This window comes from Heliconius melpomene, chromosome 6, assembly GCF_056956725.1.
Source record: "Heliconius melpomene rosina isolate 202511_hmr_F chromosome 6, ASM5695672v1, whole genome shotgun sequence".
Classification (NCBI taxonomy): domain Eukaryota; kingdom Metazoa; phylum Arthropoda; class Insecta; order Lepidoptera; family Nymphalidae; genus Heliconius; species Heliconius melpomene.
The window spans coordinates 14,228,523-14,252,872 of NC_140394.1; the positions used below are offsets into that span (position 1 = coordinate 14,228,523).

Below are 24,350 nucleotides of genomic sequence, written 5' to 3' on the forward strand. Positions count from 1 at the left end.
TGTTTTTTTTTATAAAAAAATATTGATCTGTCGATCTCATATTATTCACCTATGTATGTTAAATACCTATGATCTTAAATTGTGTACCTTAAGTAATTAAATCTTATTGTACAACATAATAAAACAAACACTTTCAAGTATTACCAGTATTACACTTCTTACTAATGGATGTCTGTAACTCTGTTTTAGTTTACTTCCAACAAGCAATATATGTATCCGTAAGACCTGATGCTAAGTAATAAAAGTTTTCTTCAAATTTGACCAGTACCTATGAAAATATTTTTTAGAAGACGTATGAAAATTTGAACGTAACGGAATTTGAAATATTTATTAAACAGCATCTTAGCACCTCTTGTCAAATGATAATTCTTTGGATTTATCTTCGGGTAGCGGAAATTTGTAAAAAGTTCCCTACAGGGATGATGTACGTATAAGAATTTCGACATAGCTTGATGAGAACGTATGGCTTATATTAATTTATTATTTAAAATAAATTCATTTTATGTAATTAAAACAATAAAGTATTAAATAATTATTATCGTAGTCCGTATGTCACTAAATATAAAGACTGTATAACTTATTACCTTTGCCACACTTCAAAAAAAAGCAACCGCCGTCAAAACTAAGCTGACTGTCAAAGCGCAGTATTGATTGATATTTCGACTTTTTGTAAACAAAAAGAATGATATAACTTTATTAACACAAGTAATGTATTTTAAAATATAAAATGGCTAAATATGTAAACGTGAGGTTAAAGGTATGTCAAGGTTGTCTAAGCGCTGACAGAAGTCTTCTTGATTTAGACGATTACGAAACAAAGATATTCTACAGTTTCACTAAAATCGTGAGTTGTATTTCAATTTATGTATTACATAATAACTTATTTAACTGTAAACGCGGCGGTTGTAGGTTTGGTTCCCATGATAGGGGAGTAAAAGTTGATTTTCCCCAGTCAACACGCAATCTTTCTAAAATTTGGCGGAAAGTTGGGAACTCGAAAGTGTCTTGACACTAGATATTCTTTGCCTTCTCTACTATATGCGGGATACAGCGAGAAGCTATTAAAATAAATCTGTTTTGGCACTTGGGTAGCTAATAATACTTTTTTATAAAACAGTGGGTTCAGATCTCGCAGAATTTTATTTTTTCATGTGTAAATATGAAAAGATATTGTATCGTGTGTTACACAACCCTTTATGCCCTTTTTTATATAATTAATATTATATTATAAATCTAATCTCAGGCACTACTGAAAAAATATTTGATTATATTTTGAAAAAATATTTTTGTGTTGGAGCGCCCATTTACCGGGAAAGGCTACATTACATAACCTAAATTGAAGTACTAAGCATGTAGGTTAGATGAAAGTTTACAGTAGTTAGAATAACCCATAATCTACAATTTCTATAAACATTTTGTAGTTTCAGTATAATATAACAATAATTTACACAGGTTATAAAACATATTTGGGTTGTAATAGATATATTTAATTTAATTTCCAGGATAGAAAAGCAGATACATTACAATTATGTTGGGAGTGTAAAGCAATATTGAGAAAATTTATAAAATTCAAACAACAAGTGAAACATGCACATTTTATACTAAATTCATATGTAAGACTTTTTAATATTTAAAATTATTAATTATATATGAATTATACAAAAAGTAACACTTCTATTTAAATAATTGACAATATTGTATGGGAATTACATAACATATTTGTTAGTTAATAGTTATTGAGAAAATGGATGTGTCAATAAGAAAATGAATTTATATATTTTAAAGTAAACTGAAGACATAACTGATTGAAGACAAGACCTTTCAAATTTATCATACTAATTGTTGCACTCGAGCACTCGGAAAAAAATGTATTTCTGGATAATTTAACATAATAATTAAAATTAATAATTAAAAACTCCCAAAAATAATTTTCAAACAGCTGAACAAATTTTCTTGAATAATCAATAAAAATACACTAATCAAGTGACAGTCACATTTCAAATTTAAAAAATCTAAATCAGTTTATCTATTTGGAAGCTATAATGCCACAGACAGACATCTACATATACCACTATGCTGTTGCTAGTCTGGATAATACTGAATCCGTAACTTAAAGAGCTGAATTACACAGTCATAGAATCTTAAATAAACATTATTTTTCAATTGTGTTTATAATTAATTTATTTTTGTCTAAATCTTATCACCAAATGTTTCTGTTAAATGTACTAGAAATGCATAATGTTTTTAGTTTTCCTAATTTCACTATAAAATTATTGAATAACTAATACATACTGACAATTATATCACCTTTAATCAATTAAGTCTTCAAGTAAATAAAATGTATATAAATATAAACAAGACCAAAAAATTAGTTTTGAAATTCTCAATAAAAAATTGAGTGAGTTTACTTAAATGTAATTAATAAGAAAAATAATTTTAGTAGTCTATTTATATTATTAGACCGACTGACATACAAAATCCATTTTTTTTATTTTAATAGGAATAAATAAAAATTATTGCAACTTTTCTTTTAAAAGTATAACTTTAATTTTGTTAAGCAAAACATAGTGCAGTTCAAAATCTATGAATCTATAATGAATGAAAAAAAAAAATTATGTACAATCACTACTTTTTTCTAATGTACCTGAAATATTAAAATAATTATACTTTACTTTAGTTTCTAAATAAAAAGAACTTTTTTTATATACATTGTAATTATTGAAAAGAAAAGAGTTATTTTTTTTCTTTAGTAAATTTTATAATGTTACACTTTATGTGCTTTAAGATATTGCAAAAAATCCTTTATGTGAGTAGTCTATAAAAAGTGCTATAATATATTAAGTTTGGTTATTTATATATGTATATAACTTGTAGTAGTGTAACAGCATCTGACTGTAAATGTGATGGTTGTGGGTTCCATTCTCACTCTGAGGAATGATAATGTTAATTTTTTCGCTATGATAACTCTAAATGCGACGTTAAGTTACGCAAATCATCACGGCATGTCTTGAATATGTATGGAAAGTTGAGAACAGAGTGTCTTATCACCAGGTTCGCTCTGCTCATCCTAATACATGCTGGATATAGTATTGAGTTGAAAAGGTGTAATAAAAAATTATATTGTAAATTTAAGATCTTCACAAGGTATTTATTAATGAGGAAAAAATTAAGTACTTATATAAAAAAATGAGACCTAGTTGTAGACTTCTTGTAAAAAATAATGTACCTACATTTTTTTTTAATTTACAAAAAATCTATGTGTGGAAGTTAATTTTTTAATAAAAACTTTATTATTTATTTACTTATTATTATACTTACATTGTAAAATGTGACTTTTATATCAACTGTTGTAAAATAAAATATTTCTCTACGATTTTCATTTCAAGTCTTTTATTAAGAAATTAAATTCCAAACATATTTTTTAAACCCCATTTAAAAAATATAATATCCTTGAATAAAGATTCATTACTGGGGGAATAATTATATTTAAATCATTTTCATTTCCCCACTCTATTAGACAAGGCGCGGCGTTGAGTTCCACCAACACGCAACCTCTCGAAAATGGGCAATGCCTGGGGAACGAAGTATCTTAACACTTTTTTTATTTCTCCATACTGGTATACAAAGCGCGGCGTTGAGTGGGAAATGAGTGTCTTAACACTAGGTTCTCTCACTGCTATATGCGAGACACAGCGTGAACTTATGGCTAGAGTTGTAAAACATACTTAACTATTTACAGAAGGACAATGAAATGGAATCGTTATCATCCTTAGTTGTAAAAAGTTATGAAGATATAACTGAAATTATATATAATGACAAAATGCCAATAAGTATAGAAATTCCTTTCATTAAAATAGAGGATGATCATTTTAATGATACGTTCAATGAATGTAATGATGATTTTTTGATTTGTGATGATGATGATAGGCAAGTAAAGGTAATTTTTTTGTTACTTTTTTTATAAATAAAATACAGTATACAGGGTGAAAGCGTCACCGCTCCTCTTACGGAAACCGCAGATACCAATAACGTAAGCACTCATTACTACAAAAATACTACTAAAGGTTAAACAACTTTGAACTTTATTGCCAATACCTACGACTCGATTTGGCAAAGAGGCGTGTGCGGCGGTGTCCCTGCGGATAGGTTTACGTGCGGTGTCCTTAACAAATAGCGTTTTATTTTACAACCACAATTCTATTATTTAATTCGTTTGAAAAAATAACTTTCCATTTTTGGGAAAAAAATATAAATAAATAATTGTATAAGGTTTTTATAGAGTAGCTAAAACTGTGGTTTCATTTAAAGTGCTGCTGACAAAAACACTCTGTATTATAATAAATCATAATATTTCCTAAATGTCTAACAATTTTTATATATATTTTATTATTTAATAAACATAAAATATCTAAATCAAATTTTCAGTTAGACATAAAAGATGATAATCAAAGTGAGAATGAGAAAATAAATAGTAATAAAGAAAAAGTAAATGCAAAAGAAGATTTCAATGAATCGGATGATGAACCTCTTATAATAAGGAAAGAGAGAAAGAATGGAACTAGGAAAGAAAGTGAGTATATAGACAGTCCATGTTGCAATTTCCGCCCAAACTTTGAGGCGTTGCCACAGCCTTGTTGTTAGAGCGAGAAAATGGAAATAATTTATTTCCCCGAGTGCGCATCGCACTCACTACCGCAGCGTTTATACAAGCTGTGCTGTAACTTGCAATATGAGTTCAAAAATTACAATATTTGTATAGTGTATGAAATATAACAGCTATAATATTTTATATTTAAATTATAAGATTATAATTTCAGGTGACAAAAAACATAAAGTAAAAAAACGTGAACTGCCCTCTGGAGTGGTTTGCAATGACAGGATTAAACAAAAACTAGAGAAATTAAATATGGCTACCGACAGGCTACAACTAGTTATGCTGTCATGGGAAGAGGTCAGTGACAAATAAATATTTTTGGCTTCAGAAGAATATGGAGAATTCCTTACGCATTTTCAGTTAATTACTGGATTAAAAAATAATTTGTTATACTTAGCACTAATTATATTTTGTGGCTAAAATCAAAATAATTAATTTTATAATTTTTGAATAAAAATAAATCAGCTTCACGCTGTATCCAGCACACAGCAGGGTAAACAGAGGGAACCTAGAGCAAAGACACTCTGTTCACCACTTTCTGCCGAATTCTGGAAGCATTGCGTGTTGAGTGGCAGAACTCAACGCCGTGCTTTACCTCGACACCAGAGCGAAGAAATGGAAATATAAATGTAAATAAATATTTCACTTCCTCGAGTGGGGATCGAACCCACAACCGTCGCGTTACAGTCACACCCTTGTGCCGCTGCGCCAACCTCTCATATTTAATTTGATTGTTATAAAAATGTAGTATCAGACAGTATCAGACAGTATCATCACGTTAGCGTTAATTATTATTTTACATAAGTTATTTAAAGTAATATTAAATAATTTTAAATCTATTGTAAATCATTTCAGGTAGAGGAAGAACGACTAAAAACACTTGAAAGTGAAACTTTTAAACGACACAGCTATCGGTGCTACGACTGTGCTATAGGATTCAATCACAAGTGCAAATTGGATAATCATATGAAAAAGCATGACAAGGTAAATTAATGTCACGTAAAAGTATGACAAACATGTGTCAAAATTAATGTCATCAATCAAATGATTATGACAATTTTTTTCAAATGGAGATTGACATTCTGTGTTTGTTATTAATATATTAACTTGGTTAAAACTATAATTTTGTCATAATACAAAAGTACCAGAAAACAATAACCACGATGTGAGATTTCATTAGACTTCTCACTTCCCTTCGTCCCAAATCATAGAATGTCATAATATATTATGATTACTTTTTTCAATTTAATTTTTGAGGCCGTTATAGTGCGATCGTGGCTTCGTTGCTCGATCCTCTCTCGAGGAAATGAATTATTATTTATTAATATTTTCGTTTCGGCGTTGAGTTCTGCCACTCAACACGCAATGCTTCCAGAATTCGGCAGAAAGTGGTGAACAGAGTGTCTTTGCTCTAGGTTCCCTCTGTCTATCCTGCTGTGTGCGGGATACAGCGTGAAGCTGTATTTTATTTTCATTTCTTTGCTGTAGCACCAAGGCAAGTAGCCCGCCGTTAAGTTCCACCACTCAGCACGCAATGTCCCGAAAAATTTCGTGGAAAGTGGGGAACGGAGTATCTTAACACTAGGTTCCTTCAGCCTACCTTGAAGTGTGCTTGATACAGCGTGAAACTGGTAAAAAAAGTTTTCAACTAAATAAAAAAAACGAAACTTTAATATAAAACCAGTTATTTTAAAGGTATTTTCACATATTCTAGTCGAATGGCGATGCCGAGTGTACAGTGTGCCACATCAGATGTAGGGACGCGCACGCGCTCGCCGCGCACAGGAGACGACATAGAGTCAAGTGAGTGGCAGTGGTACTTATGTATGTAAGATGATATATACTAAGTGCGGGAAATAACCCTGAGATAGCGTATTCAAACCTGTGTGTTCCCTAGATGGCGCTGCACCGCGTGCCAGGCCACCTGGTCACGCGCGGCGTTGTGTGCGGACCACGTGGCGCGCGCGCACGGCGGACCCGCGCCCAGGCACGCGTGCTCGTGCGGGTTTGTTGCCACGTGAGTTTTAGATACTGATTCATTATTGTTTATTATTGCTTTCCGCTGTATCCCTAGCGGGATAGTCAGAAACAACGGGGCGCTAAAAGCTACGACGATAGATCGCATCTCCACGGCATTCTTCTTTCTTTCATTCTTCTTCTGTAATACCCACGTTTTGCTGCCATATAACAGTCACTTTTAAATAGTTATGTCATTTAATTGAAATTTGATTTTTTATTTTTTTCAGTACATTAGCAAAATTAAGAAATCATGAGAAAAATCATGCGGAAAGACCAAAATGCGAATTGTGCGGGAAAAGTTTTAGAGATAAGACATCTTTGAAAACACACTTATTGTAAGTATACATATATATATATATATATATATATATGAAAGTTATTAGTACACTAATAACTTTCAAACCTCTTAATTACCTCTCTTTTTACACCAATAATCATATACTCGTAAATAAATATTTAATTATATAATTTTTAGTCCATTGAACAGGATTTTTATTATTTAAAGGAAACATTTTATATGTATACAGTATATACCATGTTTTATCTTCGGCGAAAATTTAGTTTATTAAAAAAAGAAACAACTTCTGTTGTTTCTTTTTTAGTATTCTTACTATAACAAGAAATGATGACAGCAATCTTGGTCGTTATATTTATAAATAACACCACTATATTAGTCTTTTGTTCTCTTTAGCATACACAACGGCGAGAAGGAATTCGAATGTCCGCGTTGTAATAAAAAGTTTCTATTTAAAAAAGCGATGGAAGTACATTTGGTAACTCACGATGCGTCTGCGCAGTTATATTGTCATGTTGTAAGTACGACCTCCTCCTAAGTAATCCTACTTCCTGCTAATGTCACGAATGTGCAGGATGTTTGTTACACTTTCACGCAACCGTGTTGACAGCGCCTTTACTGCCACATGGTAGTTCTATGCATTTGACTATAATATAAAAATTACATTATAATGTTTTTTTAAATTGAACTCTGTCCCATCGCATGTATATTTACATATTGTCCTACTGTCAAGACACGTGCGTTGTGTGTGCATTTCACGCCTGAGTTTAATCTTCTTTTTAATCAAGCTTATATAAAATTATTATTAACTAATATGTATATAATATATGCTACAACTTCTGGCTATCATTTAATATTTTTATGTAACTGAACTTAAATTAATAAATGTTAATATTTTTTGTAAATTCCAAAATTTTTATAGTTCATATTTCTATCTAAAGCGTACTTTATTAGTAGTTTTGACTACATTTATATATATACATATTTATTTCAGTGTGACAAAAATTTTAAAAACAAAATGTCTTACAATCAACATTTAAAATATAATTTGAAGCACATCGATCCTGCGAGGCTCAAGTAAGTATACAGACTGTGGACTCGCTTTTTACTTTTTTAGTAAATATTAATTTTATTTCTTCTGGATTGGATTTTTTTTGTCAACGTTTTATTGTATTTCATGACATTTTTATTTTATTTAACAGATATGCCTGTCAACTTTGTGAAAAGAAGTTTGTCAACGGGACTCGTCTCGAGGAACACAATCTTGCAGTACATCTGAAATTGACACCAATTTCTTGTACTCTACCGGGATGTCAGTTTGTAAGTATTTTCTGGTGTTTGTCTAGTTTTGGGGCGTTTTGGGGTTGGTACGGATTGAAGAGGAGAGCTGATGGACGGCATTAGTAAGAATATATCCTACTAACATCATCAATGTGAAGATTTGTGAGGATGGATGAATTTTTGGAGTAATTCTTGTGTGAAAGTTTGTTTAATTTTCACGCAAAAACTACTAGACGGATTAAGATGAAATTTTACAGTAATATAGCTTATACATCAGAATATATACATATTCCGTTTTACCGTTGTGGTGTAACTTATGTAAGCTACCGGGCGGGCAGCTTGACCGGGTTTTCATATTATAAATATAAACTTATTTATACATATGCATAGCTGTGTTCATTTCACAGTGCTCCGTACAACTCGTACCCAGATTTTATCACTGTTTCTCGCTGTATCCCGCATATGACGGCATGCAGAGGAAACTTATTATTAAGATACTCTATTCCCAACTTAGATTCTGTTAATAAACATATATTTTGTGTATCGTTATAGTCGTGCTCGTCGCGCACGGTGCTACGCACGCACCGCCGCATGCAGCACCGCGCCGCGCGCCTCCTGCGCAATCACGTGTGCGACGTGTGCGGGAAGACCTACACTGTGAGTGTACACAAACACGCACACACACACCGTCTATCCATTACACATAAAAATACAGGATCGGCTCTCTATCTCGAACACTCCTTGTTAACTCCTTCCTCTACTATTTAACTAAACTTTTTTCATTATAGTATAAAGTGTATTTACTTCACCCGCATACTAAAAATATTCCATGCAAATACACATACTGAGGCCGTTTGTCGCAGAGCACAAGCATTGCATTGGACGAATCGAACTCACAACTGGTCGCGCTTACAGTACACGCACACCTGTGCTCACCACTTCCAGTCGAGTAAAATAAATGTTTTATACATTTCCTCGCTCTATTAACAAGACAGAGCGCGACGTTGAGTTCGGCTACTCAACACGCAGCGTCAACAAAAATTCGGCGGTACATGGATATCGGAGTAGCTTAACACTAGGTTCCCTCTGCTTAAGTGGGATACAGCGTGAAGTTAAACAAAGACCTTTTAGTTTGAAGTCGATTAAAAAACCCATTTTTTTCCCCAAAAAACAGACTAAGAAGTGTTTAGAAGGTCACATAAGGACCCACACGGGAGAAAGACCCTTCCGTTGTACAAAGTGCCCTGCCGCCTTCGGATATGAGGCCGTACTGTACAATCATAATAAATTGGTGCATTTAAAGACTAAGGTGAGAAGGAAATACAAAAATAAAGTAAAAGAGAATTAAACAAGAGAAAAGAATAGATGGGAAAGAGAGTAGAAGAATAAGGGGAAGTAAATAGAAGGGTAAGGAGTAGAATAGAAGGGAAGGGAAGGGCAAGGGGGAGTACAACAAAGAGAGGAATGGAAAGAGGAGGGTGATTTAAGAAGGATAAGATAAGGATAATGAAAGACTTAAGGGAGGGAGAGGGAAGTAGCAGGGTAATGGGGACTAAGAGGAGGAGGAGTAAGTATATAGGTGGACGGGAGCATAGAGGTAAGGATTGAATGAGAATAAAGCTAGAATTTAAAGTACGATACAAAGATATCTTCTGTAAAATGGATGATTTAACCATTTTTTTACCAAAATAATAATAGTTTTAAAAAAAATATAGTTTTAAAAAAAGTATTTAAATTTTTTGTTTGTTTGTTGTTATATCATTGGGAATCGAATTGGGAATCTGCCTGCTCCCTTTAGTTTACTTAATAAAGTAAGATAAGTAAGGAGACTCTTTATAAAAATTTTATTATTTTATTTCATTTCAATTTCATAAAATGTTTCATCTCATTTTGAAATCTTAATTATCTTTATTTTTCAGCCTAGACGAAATGCAGAATAGATTACCGCTACAGTCTCATCAGTAAAGAAATGCTCATAAATTAAAATATATTTTTTTACCTTATTTATTTTATTATTATTCCTTATTGTTTTTATACTGCCGTGCGTGACTGCTAACTGCAAAGTGCCTATCAATTATTTATTATTACTGAAAAAAAACAACAACAGCATATTATCAATTACAAATAAATAAAAACTTGTACAAGAAATAAAAGCAACGACACAGATCTCCGGTACAGAGCGAAACATAAGTTGTTAAGCCTTATAGTATAAGAGTATGATAAAAGAAAAATGTATATTTTCACTTTTAAAAAATATATATAATGTATCAAAGGAAAATAATATTAATAAAAGAGAATGTCCTCGTAAAATATTTTTTTGGAAAAAAATGTAAGAGCTATGAATATTTCTTTTAATTCTTTTTCTTTTACAACATACATTTATTTCCGAACGAAATGTCAAATCTCAATTAACATTGACAGCTGTCACTCCAAGTAACCTCGAAACCAAAACAAATATGAACCTCGCATTACTAGTAAAAAATGTAAAAACAATATTATTATCACAAATTAAACGCAATTCCTCAAATGAATATACGCCAAAAGCGTTAAGAAGTCTAAAAGCTAAGTCCACGCGTAAGAATGTACAATTTTACGTCGATGCTTGTAGAGTTAGGGCTGTGGCGGGTAATGGAGGAGATGGCTGTGTGTCCTTTTTAAGTGCTTGGTGTAAAGAACAAGCTGGACCCAATGGAGGGGATGGTGGACATGGTGGACACGTCATTTTTCAGGTAAGAAACTTGTTTATAAGACTAGAGAGTATGATACATATGATTCACACTCTTGAAATTATTATTATATTATAGTCAAATTATTCAGTCACTACATAAATTGTGCCTATATATTATTCTGTATAAGCTATATTACTGTAATTAATCATCTAGATACAACCAGTAGTTCTTGTGTGAAAGTACCATAAAGATCTATACTAACAAACTTTCACGGTTATTATATTAGTAGGTATTTGCAATAGGAATGAAACAAACTGACATGGCTTTAAATATAAGTGACCTGAAGGTAAACGGCCTTTAATATGCAGATAATACAGACTGCATGACATCATCAGAAAGCAAGTTGCAGAAATTTGTCACCATTATGAAAGAAGGATATGAAAGAAGAAAGTGAAAACAATAATCTAAGCCTGAATGAAAGTAAGATTAAAATGAAATGGTATAGATGTGTTAAAGAACTTTGAGATCTTAGTATCTATGGTACTGGAGTCAACAAAGAGAGTATGTATGAAGGGGCTGATGACATGTTTGATTGGTGCACCATTCTCTATAGCTTCCAGGGCTAAAGCATAAAGCTATAAAAAAATATGTTTTCTCTTTAAGACACATTTCACATTCTCTGTTGTGAGTGATAAACACTGTGACGTGATGTTTCATCCAACTGAACTCTTCAGTTCTATAATTTTAAGTATACATAAAATAACATATTTCTTTTATAATAATAGGCAACCCACAGTAAAAAAAGTTTAAATCACTGTCACTCAGTGATCCTGGCGAAACATGGAGCGAGAGGTGCTAACAAAGATTGTAATGGAAAAAATGCAGAACACGCTATTATTGAAGTTCCTTTAGGTAATAAATACGAAATTATTATGCATAGAAGTGTGGAGGTTGTTGTGACGCAGTGGCATAAGGGTGTTACCGTAAACATGAAGTTTTGTGTTTGATTCCCACTTGCAGAACAATTCTTTTTTTCTTACTCTGATAGTGAGGCAAAGCGTTATTATTTTTACTTCCACTCTTTACTCCATTTTGGAGAGAATAAACAATTATTCTAAAATAAATAATTATTCTCACTGGTAATTGAACCTATATTTGTCACATTTACTCATAAATGTTGTTAACTAACTTTAATAACATTATTGGATAAAGTGCAAATGTTAGCTGTCGTATATAAAATAAAAATATATTTTGATCGCGACGGTCGTGGGTTCGATTGCCGTACGGTATCATTTTCCTGCTCTAACAAGTCTCAACACGTTGCTATTCAAATTTCGCTTGTCTTCATCTTAACACTAGATTCTCTTTCCTCTACCCTCCTAAAAAAAGAAGTTTTTCTTGATACATAATACATTTATAGGTACAATAATAAGAGACGCCACTGGCCGAGTAATTGGTGATCTACAAGACGAGGGTACAATGTTCGTAGCCGCTCGAGGGGGCGCCGGAGGGAGAGGAAACAGGTTCTTTCTAACTTCTACTGAGCAGGTAGGCATGTTTCTTAGATATATATATTCTAAGAAACTATTGGAAATATTAAATAAAGTAGGAAAGGTAATGAATTAAAACAAGGCTTCAAATAATTATTAAAAAAACACTTTTATAGCAACGCAATCAAAATATACGATACGCATCGCTTATGATGCATTCTCTACAAAATTCGCGTATTCAAAACCTATAGGGTACTTCCCGTGCACCTACATTTATGATTTTTTTATCTCTTATTCGTCAAAAAAAACTATTAATAGAGAACTATACTAGGTTCCCTCTGTCTGCTCTGCTTTATTCGGAATACAACGTGAAGCTTAAAAAGATATATTCTATTCTATCTCAGGCTCCAATGATAGCTGAATATGGTGCTGTCGGTGAGACCAATCAATACTTTTTAGAAGTCCGCTCGATGGCTCACCTAGGGCTCATAGGGCTGCCCAACGCAGGGAAGAGCACCCTACTCCGAGCGGTGACTAGGGCGAGGCCTACCGTCGCGCCCTATCCGTTTACGACACTGCGTCCGCATATCGGTTAGTGACTTTCTTCTAATTTCTTTGTTAATTTTTGTTAGCAGTTTTTTTTAGGATTTCCAGGAACGGGGGAGATCAACTTGCCCTTTGTCTTGTCCCGAGTAGCAATTAAACCCGTAACTTTCGCGTTGTGCAGTCAGTCTCTGTGTTAGTCGTGCTCGTGATTACTTTGTCCACTCTTAAAAAAACAATATAGTTATTCAATTTACTACATTGGAGATATTTCATATATCTTACATAATATAGCCACGTTTATTATAATAAATTAGGAGAATTCACAATAAAAGTAATTACTTCTAATTGTTTCTTCTCTTCTAATCTCTTCCAACTCTTCCCAGAAATAATCAACACGTTCTTTCTTTGAAAAAAAATGTTGCTAAATGTTTCCTTCTAGGAATGGTTCCATACGACGACTACGAGCAAGTGGCGATAGCGGACTTACCAGGTTTGATTCCCGGCTCACACAAAAATTATGGACTTGGTAAGCTTGCTGGCTAACTTGGTAAGCCTATAATATTTAAAGCTTTTAATTATTTTAATTTTGTGAGTGTCAAAACACTATGTTTATAGAATATGGATTTTGTTCAACTTTGGGGTCTTGTTGAGCTGCGGAACTAAAAACCGTACTTTGGACTACCAGAGAAAACTAAAATTATTTTAGATGTTATCATAAATGTGATGCCGAGTGGGAATCAAAGCAATTACTCGTGTAAAAGCACGAAAATATAAAAAAAACAACTTGTAAATATCTCTTATAAAATGTTTTTTTACTTTATTTCCCTATAAAATGTAGACCAAGCATCTAGTTCCTAAATAGAGAAAATATTCTCTATTTAGGAACTAGGATATTATGTCGTATCTAAATTTTGTAGGAATTCAATTCTTACAACACGTTGAAAGATGTCGAGGACTAATCTTCCTTTTGGACGGCACAGACTCGCCGCTGTCCCAGTATCAAATATTAAATGACGAGTTATTTAAATATAGTGAAAATCTGACAAAAAAACCCCGTTGTGTCGTCGTTAATAAAATAGATATGCAAGAAGCTAAAGAATCTTTTGAGGAAGTCAAAGAAGAATTGGAAGACTCGGACGATTTAAAAGTTGTTGGAATTTCAGCGAAAACTGGCATTAATTTGAGTGAATTATTGCGGATATTTAGAAATATATATGATAGTGTTGATAAATAAATTGTGTTTCGATGATGTTTTGTGTATTTTTTTTATTTTTGGAAGATTTCCTTTTCTGAATTTTTTCGCTTCTGGCAACCCCGGTGCTAACAGCTGATTCCGACTGAGAATTTTAATTTAATGTAATTTAATTCAATTTGAAGCCCATTTCCACAATAATTGCTAAATTTAATTAAGCAAATAGTGTTACTTACGTAATTATAATAGTTTTTATGTTTTAAATAGATTTTATTGTGAATTGTAAAGTTTTCTTTGTGTAAGTGACTGGTAGTGTGCCGGCATAATATTTAAGTATATTTTACTGTAAGTACGCGTTTTTATCATTGTTTTTAATTATTAGGTGCTATAGAAACCATATAACGTTGATTTAATTGTGGTTTACTTGCGTAAATTAGTAGTTAAAGCTTAGTTTTCCGTCGTGCATAAACTACCCGTTATTTGCATATAATCCAAATCCTTGACGTTACTCAAAAAATACTCTACTCAAAATGATGACTCGCAGAGCACTATCTCGTCAGGAGGAGTCCAAATTCCAACTGACTTTACAAGAATTAAAAAACACTAAGGATTTGTGTGCCCAATTACAGTGTGAAAGGCAAGATAATGAAATAGAACTTTTACAGTTACTAGATAATAACACTAGGCTTAAGAAAGAAATGACTGCTATACACATAGAATTAACAACAATTGTAAAGGAACGGGATACTCTCAAAGATTTAGTAGATAAGTTTGACCGGTGCAGCGATGAATATGAGCATGCCCTTATTAGGATAACTACCTTGGAGCAGGAGCTGCGAGAGGCTCACACACTCATTACTAAGTTACAGGAGGATGCTCAGAATGCTACCGTGTTACATAATATTAGCTTGTATAATGAGTTAGTTGAGAGTGCCCCGCAGTTGGTTTCTCCTGTGTTGGACAGACATAGTCACTCAATTATTGATCTCACCAAGAATGACACATCATTATTCAATCTTAAAAAAGGATCAAGTCTGCCTCACTGCAGTAGAAACAAACTAAAAAAATACATAAAAATCAATAAGTTTATTGTCAAAACTAAAAAATTAATAAAACAACATAGTTATATGTCCAAGTGTGCAAAATTAAGTAAGGAGAAATTGGAACTATATGATGATTTAGAAATGTGCACAAAAAAACTAGATAAGTGTAGGTTAAATTATGAAGCTGACACACAAGCACTACAAAGTGAAATTAATTATTTAAAAGACTCTCTTGATATACTTAATAAAAAGTATGTCAATTCATTGAACGAAATACAAGAGTATTCCAAGGCGATGGACAATCTTATTACACTGTCCACAAATAACACTGAACGTTTTGATTCTTTAATCAACAATCACTCTTGTGATTGTGCCCGTTCATCACAGCAATCGCCTGCAAGTACTCCGGTGTGTGTCCCCTAGACCGACCCCTTGTGTGACAGCCTTCATAATAATAGTAGTAGTAGGTTCAGGTCACAGCAGTCATTTGGTGCATCAATTCATGAACCTAGTTCATTAGTTAATGCACAAAACATAGTTTTATTTAGTGATGATATTGGAAGGAATATGGGTTCAATTTTGAATTCTTGTTTACCGGGACAGTCAGCTGTTAGTTTTTGTTATCCATCAGCATCCTTTGAAGTTCTCATGCAAAGAAGTTTAAGTTATAAATGTAATAAGTGTGACAAACTTGTTATATTATCAAGTAATAGGGGAAATTTAAACAAACAACAGTTAAATTACTATTGTGAGTCATTATTAAACTTAGATATAAGTAAAATAATTTTGTTTACATTTCCTTATTGTAAAAATCAGCCAGAAGCGGAAAATTAATTTATTAAGTCTTTTTAAGTCACACAATTTACTTAATTTATAGCGGTTGAAGATGTGATACCACTATTTAATATGATCTTATTTATTTTACACTAAATGAGTAAAATTAAAAATCCAATTTTTGTGGAGAAATTGTCCAAATTTATTTAACTCACAGATACGTGAAGAGAAAATAATCACAGAAGGAAATAAAGAAATTTAAATAAATACCAATAGAAAATACAAGCTAAACTAGCACGTAATAGCAAGAAGTTAAGGTTGAGAATTGAATGCAAGCTAAGAGAGCAATGGATACACAAGTGAATGTCGCAAACGATTCTAGCCGACTCTTTAAACGTGGCGATGCTAGCTAGCAGCCTACGACACGCATAGCAAAAAAACTCGGAACAGGTTTGAATTGTTCCAATGCGCTGCGTGCGGATGATTTTAGTAAATGTAATAATATTAATTTAGAATAAGTAATGTTCCCTACAGTACTCCCCCCCAGAGACCTGGTTAAGGGCGATAGTAGTCTGGAAACTTGACTCTTCTTCCGCTTCTTGTCCGCCTCTCAAGTGTCTGCTCCACGTCAGATTGAGAGATAGCCTTTGGTGCTGTTATTATCCTCTTTGATGCAGGAACGGCCTCTCGCGTAACATATGCGGGCTTGATCCTGTCCACACTAACGTTATTAGGCTTACCACATATGTCTATTTTGAAATATTTAGGAGTCCTCTTGAGAACCTTGTATGGGCCTGCATAAGGTGGTTCCAGTGGTTTGCGGACGTGGTCCTGCCGTAAAAAAACATGTGTTGCCTCTGCAAGGTCAGCTGGCATATAAAAAGGACCTGTCCTATGCCATGACGTGGGCTTCGGTGAGAGTCGTGCCATACCTGCACGAAGACGAGTGACCAGATTTGTGATATCTGCAGTCCTGTAGTCTTCTGAGGGTGCCAGAAATTGCCCTGGAAGTCGAAGGGGCTCCCCGTAGACCAGCTCAGCCGCTGAAGCCTGAATGTCATCCTTCCAGGCACTACGGATGCCCAGCAGCACTAACGGAAGTGCTTCTGTCCAGGTCGAAGAGGGATGGCACATGATAGCTGCCTTCAGCTGCCGATGGAGTCTCTCGATCAAGCCGTTGGAAGCTGGATGATACGAAGTAGTCGTAAAGTGATGTGCACCAACCATGGCTGATAGTGCCTTGAAGAGATGCGACTCGAATTGACGACCCCTGTCGGTTGTAATTCGAAGAGGGCAACCAAATCTTGCTATCCAACCAGAGAGAAGAGCGGCAGCACAGGAATCAGCTGTGATGTCCTTAAGTGGGAATGCCTCAGGCCATCGTGTGAAACGGTCGATGACAGTAAGACAATATCTGAAATCAGACGAAATAGTTAAAGGTCCGACGATGTCGAGGTGGATGTATGCAAACCTCGATGTAGGAGTTGGAATTGAGGATAAGGGAGCAAGGGTATGACGGTGAACTTTGCTCTTTTGACAAAGTATACACTCTCGTGTCCACTCTCTACAGTCCTTGCGAATCCCTGGCCATACAAATCTCTGTGTAACCAGCCGCACTGTAGCTGTCCTACCAGGATGGCTCAAGCTGTGTAAAGTTTCAAAAACTTGTCGGCGAAACTTCTCAGTAATGAACGGGCGCGGAGAAGACATTGATACGTCACAGTATAACTTATGGTTAGAGTCTGGCAAATCTACCTTAGCCAGTTTTAACGATGAGCCTTTTTGAAGCAGACCTAGCAGTTCAGGATCAGTATCTTGAGCAAGTGCTAGAGCCTGGTAATCAATAGATCGACTCACCTCTTCCAGTCGTGACAGAGTATCAGCCACTACGTTCAAACGTCCTGGTAAGTATTGAATAAAAGTTGTGAACTGAGAAATATAATCAAAGTACCGATATTGGCGCGGTGAGCATTTCTCCCTGTTAATGTTGAATGCATATGTGAGAGGTTTATGATCCGTATGAATCACGAAGTTTCGAGCCTCAACCATGTGTCGAAAATATTTAATGGCTTCATAAATGGCTAACAGTTCTCTGTCGTAAGGACTATACTTCTTCTGCGCAGATGTTAATTTTTTAGAAAAGAAACCAAGAGGTTGCCATACGTTATTAACACGTTGTTGAAGAACTGCTCCAATTCCGACATCAGAAGCATCAGTGGCAATAGCTAGCTCTGCAGAAGGATCTGGGTGAGCCAGTAATGTGGCTTGAGATAAACAAGTCTTACATTTTTGAAAGGCTTCCATCATCTCCGGCGTCATAGTGATCGGCTTAGCTCCTTTCATCTTAGGTCCTAGAAGCGCAGCATCTAATGGTGCTTGGATATTTGCGGCGTCGGGAATAAAACGCCGATAAAAATTGAACATACCGAGGAAACATCGTAATTCCTTAGCAGTTTTCGGCACATTGCACTCCTCTATGCTCTTTACGTTCGTCTCTAAAGGTTGAGTCCCAGAATCTGACATTAGGTAACCAAGAAATTTTACCTGTCGCTGCCCGAAGACACACTTGGATGTGTTTATCAAAACACCATACTCTTTGAGCCTGGTGAAGAGTAGTCTGATGTGGCGCTGATGTTGTTCTTCAGAACTGGAAAATACCAAAATGTCGTCTAAGTAACCAAAACAAAAGTCATCAAAATCACGTAGCACTTCGTCCATGAACCTCTGAAAGGTTTGTGCTGCATTGCGCAGTCCGAAGGTCATGTACGGGAACTCGAAAAGTCCAAAAGGAGTTGTAATGGCTGTTTTGTGGATATCATTGACGTGTACTGGTATTTGATTGTACGCCTTGACTAGATCGATAGTTGAAAATACTGTACAACCAGAGAGTTGGTAGGAAAAATCCTGGATATGGCGTATCGGATACCTGTCAGGTACTGTGCGAGCATTGAGTGCTCTGTAATCACCACATGGTCTCCATCCGTCGTCCTTCTTCTTAACTAAGTGCAGAGCGGACGACCACGAACTGTTAGAGGAGCGGGCAGTTCCCTGTGACAGCATATCGTCAAATTCTTTTTTGGCTGCTTTCAGTCTAACTGGGTCAAAACGACGAGGTCTACTGGTAACCGGTGGTCCGGGAATGGTTTTGATGTAATGCACGGTATTATGCTTAGGTAAGGAAGACGTACCTGATGGTCTCGTTACCTCTGGAAACTCATGAAGCAGCTGATGGTATTTTGATTCTCCCGAAATGGCTTTGACTGACGCAAGGTCATCGGAGATATTTTCTTTTATTGCTTGTACTGACAGAGTAGTATTTCCATCGACGAGTCGCTGACATCTGCAATCTACAAGAAGATTGTAAAATATCAAAAAATCTACGCCGATAATGGGCTTTGAAACATCAGCGATGGTAAATTTCCAGGTGAAAGTACGCTTTAGTCCTAGGTCTAAGTGTAACAATGTAGGACCGTAAGTATGAATGACTGTACCGTTCGCCGCCATGAGTTCATACTTTGTCTTGGTACAGGGCGCCTTGGTAGCCAACCGTGGAAAAACGCAGAGATCCGAGCCAGTATCAATGAGGAAAAGCATTTTTGAAATACGGTCGGTAATGAAAAGACGGCCTGTAGGTAAAGGGCAGACGTTGGCCGCTACTTCCGGCTGCCCAGAGAGTTTTCCGACTCTCCGTAATTACATGGCTGCACACATTTTTTAGCATTTGAACCAAATTTAAAATGGTACCAACACTTTTGCCGGGTAGTCGACTTCCTGCGATGTCTGGAATGGCTCCGGGAACGCTCTTTAAATTTTGATGAGACCGAGTTGTGACGTACCTGGGTCGAGAGTTCCGATACCTGCTTGGTCAGGAGTTGAATCTGCTTGGCCATTTCTTCCAACATGGAGGATGCAGGGGGTGTGGCCATCGCAGATGTGCTTGCGACCTGTGGTGATGAGGGTGCTATCTCATGCACCTTGTCTGCCAGGTCAGCTAATTTTTCGATAGGCAGATCAGGCTGTGAAGCTATAACCGTTTGAATGTTTTGTGGTAACCTACTCGACCATAATGTTTTTAAAAAATCCTTGGGGACAGATGAACCCGCAAGATCTTGCATGTATCGCAGAAACTGTGATGGCTTGCGATCACCTAGCTGCTCGTGCCTCAGCAACTGCATCACTTTCTTTTCTTAGGACGCAGACAATCTTTTAATCAGTTGCGTTTTAAGAGTGATGTATTTATCCGTCTCGGGAGGAGAAATGATAATATCCTTCACCTCGACAGCAAATTGATTATCTAACTGAGCGGCAACGTAATAACATTTTGTAATATCACTTGTTATATTAGATAAAGCAAACTGACCTTCCATTTGTGAAAACCAAAGGGCTGGTTCTTCCGGCCAGAATGGTGGAATACGTACGCCAATTCTGCACACGTTGGATGTAGTCGCGTCCTCCATCTTGTATCAGAGGTCACTTGCCAAGGTCGTTAAAATGGCCTCCTGCCGTTTTAAATCTTCTTGCCAGCAGTAAACGTAGGTATTTATTGTAGTGCTCACCAATTTAGGGGTCACCAATATAGCGGTTGAAGATGTGATACCACTATTTAATATGATCTTATTTATTTTACACTAAATGAGTAAAATTAAAAATCCAATTTTTGTGGAGAAATTGTCCAAATTTATTTAACTCACAGATACGTGAAGAGAAAATAATCACAGAAGGAAATAAAGAAATTTAAATAAATACCAATAGAAAATACAAGCTAAACTAGCACGTAATAGCAAGAAGTTAAGGTTGAGAATTGAATGCAAGCTAAGAGAGCAATGGATACACAAGTGAATGTCGCAAACGATTCTAGCCGACTCTTTAAACGTGGCGATGCTAGCTAGCAGCCTACGACACGCATAGCAAAAAAACTCGGAACAGGTTTGAATTGTTCCAATGCGCTGCGTGCGGATGATTTTAGTAAATGTAATAATATTAATTTAGAATAAGTAATGTTCCCTACAAATTTATTTATGGAGCCAACCAGAATAACTCCTACGACTAGTACTTGTATAGATAACATATTTACTGACATTATTCCATGCTACAAAAGCATTATTAATAAATTGGATTCTGACCACTCTGGTCAGCTAGTAGAATTCTATAGTAAGAAAAAACAGGTGGCTAAGAAAAGAATTGCTTTTGTACCTGTCACAGCTAGTCGTTTGGAACGTATGAGAGTTAGTTTACTAACTAATTTACTAGTTTTAGATATAACTTTACCTCCCAATTCTTTGTACAATTCTTTTTTTTACTCTTTTATTAATAAATTTCATTCAATATTTACTCCCAAAGAGATTACAATTACTGATAGTCCTATCTTTGGAGACTGGGCCACAGCAGGTATTTATAAGAGTAGGGAGACACTGTATATGTTATATTATGAGAAACAGTTTAATAGTGGTGAAGAGTTTAAAGAGTACTTAAAATCTTACTCTAAAATTTTCAAAAGAGTTTGCAAAATTGCTAAATCTTTATTTATTAAAACAAAAATCAGAAATAGTAATAATAAAATTGAAGCCACTTGGAAGGTTGTTAATGCCGAGACTGGGAGAACTAGGGTGAAAGATTCTAATTTTAAACTTAGTATTGACGGTCACATTGTTGATTCCGATTTGGAAGTGGCCATTGCATTTGAAAAGTTTTTCTCTACTTTCCCAGTCAGTCTAACAAACGATTTAGGTTCTTCCACCACTATTGCAGAATCGTTAATTAAAGACAATGTTCCCGAATTTTATAATGGTTTCGTTTTCCGTCATGTAAATTATTCAGACATTAGTATAGCTTTCAAATCAATTAGTATGAAAAAGACAGCCGACTTGTGGGGTGTCTCAGTTAATATCATAAATTCTTTAATTGATATTTTGATTCCTGATTTAGTTACAATTTTAATAGATGTATTGATTGTGGAGTGTTTCCTGATTTGATGAAATATAGTAAAATAACTCCATTGTTTAAATCAGGTAGTACGCAAGACCCCACAAATTTCAGACCGATTTCAGTACTACCTACGTTTAGTAAAATTTTTGAAAAGCTGATACTCAGTCAGCTTCTTACTTATTTTAATAAAAATAAATTACTGCACACAGGTCAATTTGGTTTCACTCGTGGAAGGTCAACATCTGATGCTGGGGTCAAATTATTAGAGAGTGTATTCGCGGCTTGGGAGGAGTCACGTGATGCCTTTGGGGTGTTTTGTGACTTGTCCAAAGCATTTGATTGTGTGCAGCATAAAACTCTTATCAGGAAGCTACACCACTATGGTATAAGAGGCATTGCTTTGGATCTTCTCACTTCTTATTTAAGTGATAGGATTCAAAAGGTAAATGTCAACGGGAAACTATCACACGGGTCACCTGTAGCATTGGGGGTGCCACAAGGCTCTATTCTGGGTCCGTTTTTGTTCCTTTTGTACATTAATGACTTACCTCACCTTATGAGAGATATCTGTGAAATGGTGTTGTTTGCAGATGATACATCTTTAGTTTTTAAGGTTAATAGACGGCAATTGGAAATTGACGATGTAAACAATGCTCTTTCTAGGATATTACACTGGTTTAGTGCCAATAACTTGCTTTTAAATAGTAGTAAAACTAAATGTATCAGGTTCTTTACTAAGAATGTTCAACAAGTAGAAACCAGGGTTTGATGAACAATAAGGAACTTAAAGTAGTTAATGAAACTGTTTTCTTAGGTATAACATTAGATGCTAAGTTACAATGGGATCCGCATATAGAAACTTTATCTGGTAGACTTAGTTCGGCAGCGTATGCTGTCCGTAAGATTCGTCAACTGACCGATGTTGACACCGCGCGTTTAGTATACTTCAGCTATTTTCATAGCATTATGTCTTACGGCCTATTACTTTGGGGTAGCGCCGCTGACATAGATACCATTTTTGTGCTCCAAAAACGGGCTGTCCGAGCAGTCTATAAAATGGGTCCACGGGAGTCACTAAGGAATAAATTCAAAGACTTAACAACACTCCATAACATCCTCACACTACACTCCCAATATATTTACGACAACTTAGTACAGGGTGAGTCATATTGAACTTTCCGGTTTTGGAAGGACGTTGCACGAAGAAGGGAAGGAGTAGAAGGGTGGGGATGGTGTCATTAGACGCGCCATGACATGCAGTTTTAGTGTGAGCAATGGCTTGGTCGGGACAACATCGTGCGTTCGTAGTTGAAGAGTTTATTAAAAATGGCGGCTCCTTGATCACAACACAGCGTGCGTTCCGTTTACATTTTGCTATTGGTCGACGTGATCCCATTCCCACTGGACCAACAATCAGAAATTGGGTATCAAATTTTAGAGCAACATCATCAGCATTAAAAACAAGACCACAAGGCCGAATTAGGACGTCAACGTCAGCGGAAAACGTGGATAGAGTGCGGGCTTCAATTCAACAATCCCCTCGGCGTTCTGTTCGGAAACATGCCGCTTCACTAGGATTATCTTTCAGTAGTGTCCGCAGAATACTGCATAGAGACCTTAAATTTCACCCATACGAGATTCAGGTAGTGCAAGAATTAACAGTTAGAGACTTAGACACACGAACAAATTTATGCCGCGACATTCAGCAGATCCCCCGCACTGCTGTTTTGATCTTCAGTGATGAGGCACATTTTCACCTCGCCGGAACTGTCAACAAACAGAATTTTCGATACTGGGCTGAGAATAACCCACGAAACCTACACGAACGACCACTTCACAGCCCTCGAGTGACAGTGTGTTTGGTGTGTGGGGTCCCTATTTTTTTGAAGAAGATGGTCAAGTCGTCACAGTTTCCTCTGCTCGGTATTGCGACATGCTTGAAACTTTTCTGAAACCGAAATTGGAGGAATTAACGCAGAATCATGACAACGATAACATCTGGTTCCAACAAGATGGTGCTACAGCCCATACATCCAGGCGTTCAATGGAAATCCTGCGACAAATGTTTCCCGGTCATCTCATTTCTTTGCGAGGTGACGTTGGGTGGCCGCCGAGATCACCTGATTTAACCCCCTGCGATTTCTTTCTCTGGGGTTACCTGAAGGAAAAGGTGTACACGCATCGTCCCCGAACCATCGATGAACTGAAGGCTGCAATCACGGAAGAAATCAATGCTATTCCGCTGAATATGACTCGACGAGTAATGGACAACTTCCGGGAAAGGCTTCAGCAGTGTGTGGTCAATGGAGGTAGACATTTACAGGATATCATTTTTAAAACCAACTAAATTAAAACTGCATGTTATGTGCTTTCAAACAATAAAATAATTTTTACTGCATGTCGCTTTGTTTTTAATACACACCTTATTGAAATCGGAAAGTTCAATATGACTCACCCTGTAT

The 24,350-nt window shown here is 35.6% G+C and overlaps 2 protein-coding genes across 5 annotated transcripts; both read left to right on the forward strand.

Moving 5' to 3' along the window:
- Positions 1-587: 587 nt before the first annotated feature.
- On the forward strand, positions 588-10,252 carry LOC146538726 (zinc finger Y-chromosomal protein-like). 3 transcript variants are annotated; one of them, XR_014878085.1, is made up of 15 exons: positions 588-844; positions 1,503-1,613; positions 3,740-3,937; positions 4,426-4,570; positions 4,818-4,951; positions 5,510-5,638; positions 6,369-6,457; positions 6,552-6,671; positions 6,901-7,008; positions 7,365-7,485; positions 7,963-8,045; positions 8,171-8,288; positions 8,802-8,906; positions 9,424-9,846; positions 10,169-10,252. XR_014878085.1 is itself a non-coding variant. In XM_085187334.1 (15 exons), exons 1-15 carry the CDS (start codon positions 728-730, stop codon positions 10,187-10,189), a joined length of 1,734 nt encoding a protein of 577 aa, XP_085043460.1. In that variant the 5' UTR covers positions 588-727; the 3' UTR covers positions 10,190-10,252. The 3 variants fall into 3 exon arrangements, 2 of the variants coding, with proteins under 2 accessions (XP_085043460.1, XP_085043459.1); XM_085187334.1 differs by having other exon boundaries at positions 9,424-9,558; XM_085187333.1 differs by having other exon boundaries at positions 9,424-10,252.
- Positions 10,253-10,640: 388 nt separating this feature from the next.
- Positions 10,641-14,203, forward strand: LOC146538727 (mitochondrial ribosome-associated GTPase 2). 2 transcript variants are annotated; one of them, XM_085187342.1, is made up of 6 exons: positions 10,641-10,978; positions 11,704-11,830; positions 12,339-12,466; positions 12,813-12,999; positions 13,394-13,480; positions 13,872-14,203. In XM_085187342.1, the coding sequence occupies exons 1-6, from the start codon at positions 10,706-10,708 to the stop codon at positions 14,186-14,188; spliced, it is 1,119 nt and encodes a 372-aa protein (XP_085043468.1). In that variant the 5' UTR covers positions 10,641-10,705; the 3' UTR covers positions 14,189-14,203. The 2 variants fall into 2 exon arrangements, with proteins under 2 accessions (XP_085043468.1, XP_085043469.1); XM_085187343.1 differs by having other exon boundaries at positions 10,644-10,978; positions 13,394-13,501.
- The last annotated feature ends 10,147 nt before the right edge of the window (positions 14,204-24,350 follow it).

Bases quoted from the DNA above. Each gene is read 5' to 3' on its own strand.
- LOC146538726 (XM_085187333.1), top strand. From the start codon at position 728: ATGGCTAAATATGTAAACGTGAGGTTAAAGGTATGTCAAGGTTGTCTA. The intron at 3,938-4,425 runs GTAATTTTTTTG...TCAAATTTTCAG, and splicing joins ATGATGATAGGCAAGTAAAG to TTAGACATAAAAGATGATAA. The intron at 4,571-4,817 runs GTGAGTATATAG...TTATAATTTCAG, and splicing joins GAATGGAACTAGGAAAGAAA to GTGACAAAAAACATAAAGTA.
- LOC146538727 (XM_085187342.1), top strand. From the start codon at position 10,706: ATGAACCTCGCATTACTAGTAAAAAATGTAAAAACAATATTATTATCA. The intron at 10,979-11,703 runs GTAAGAAACTTG...TTATAATAATAG, and splicing joins GTGGACACGTCATTTTTCAG to GCAACCCACAGTAAAAAAAG. The intron at 13,000-13,393 runs GTTAGTGACTTT...GTTTCCTTCTAG, and splicing joins GACACTGCGTCCGCATATCG to GAATGGTTCCATACGACGAC.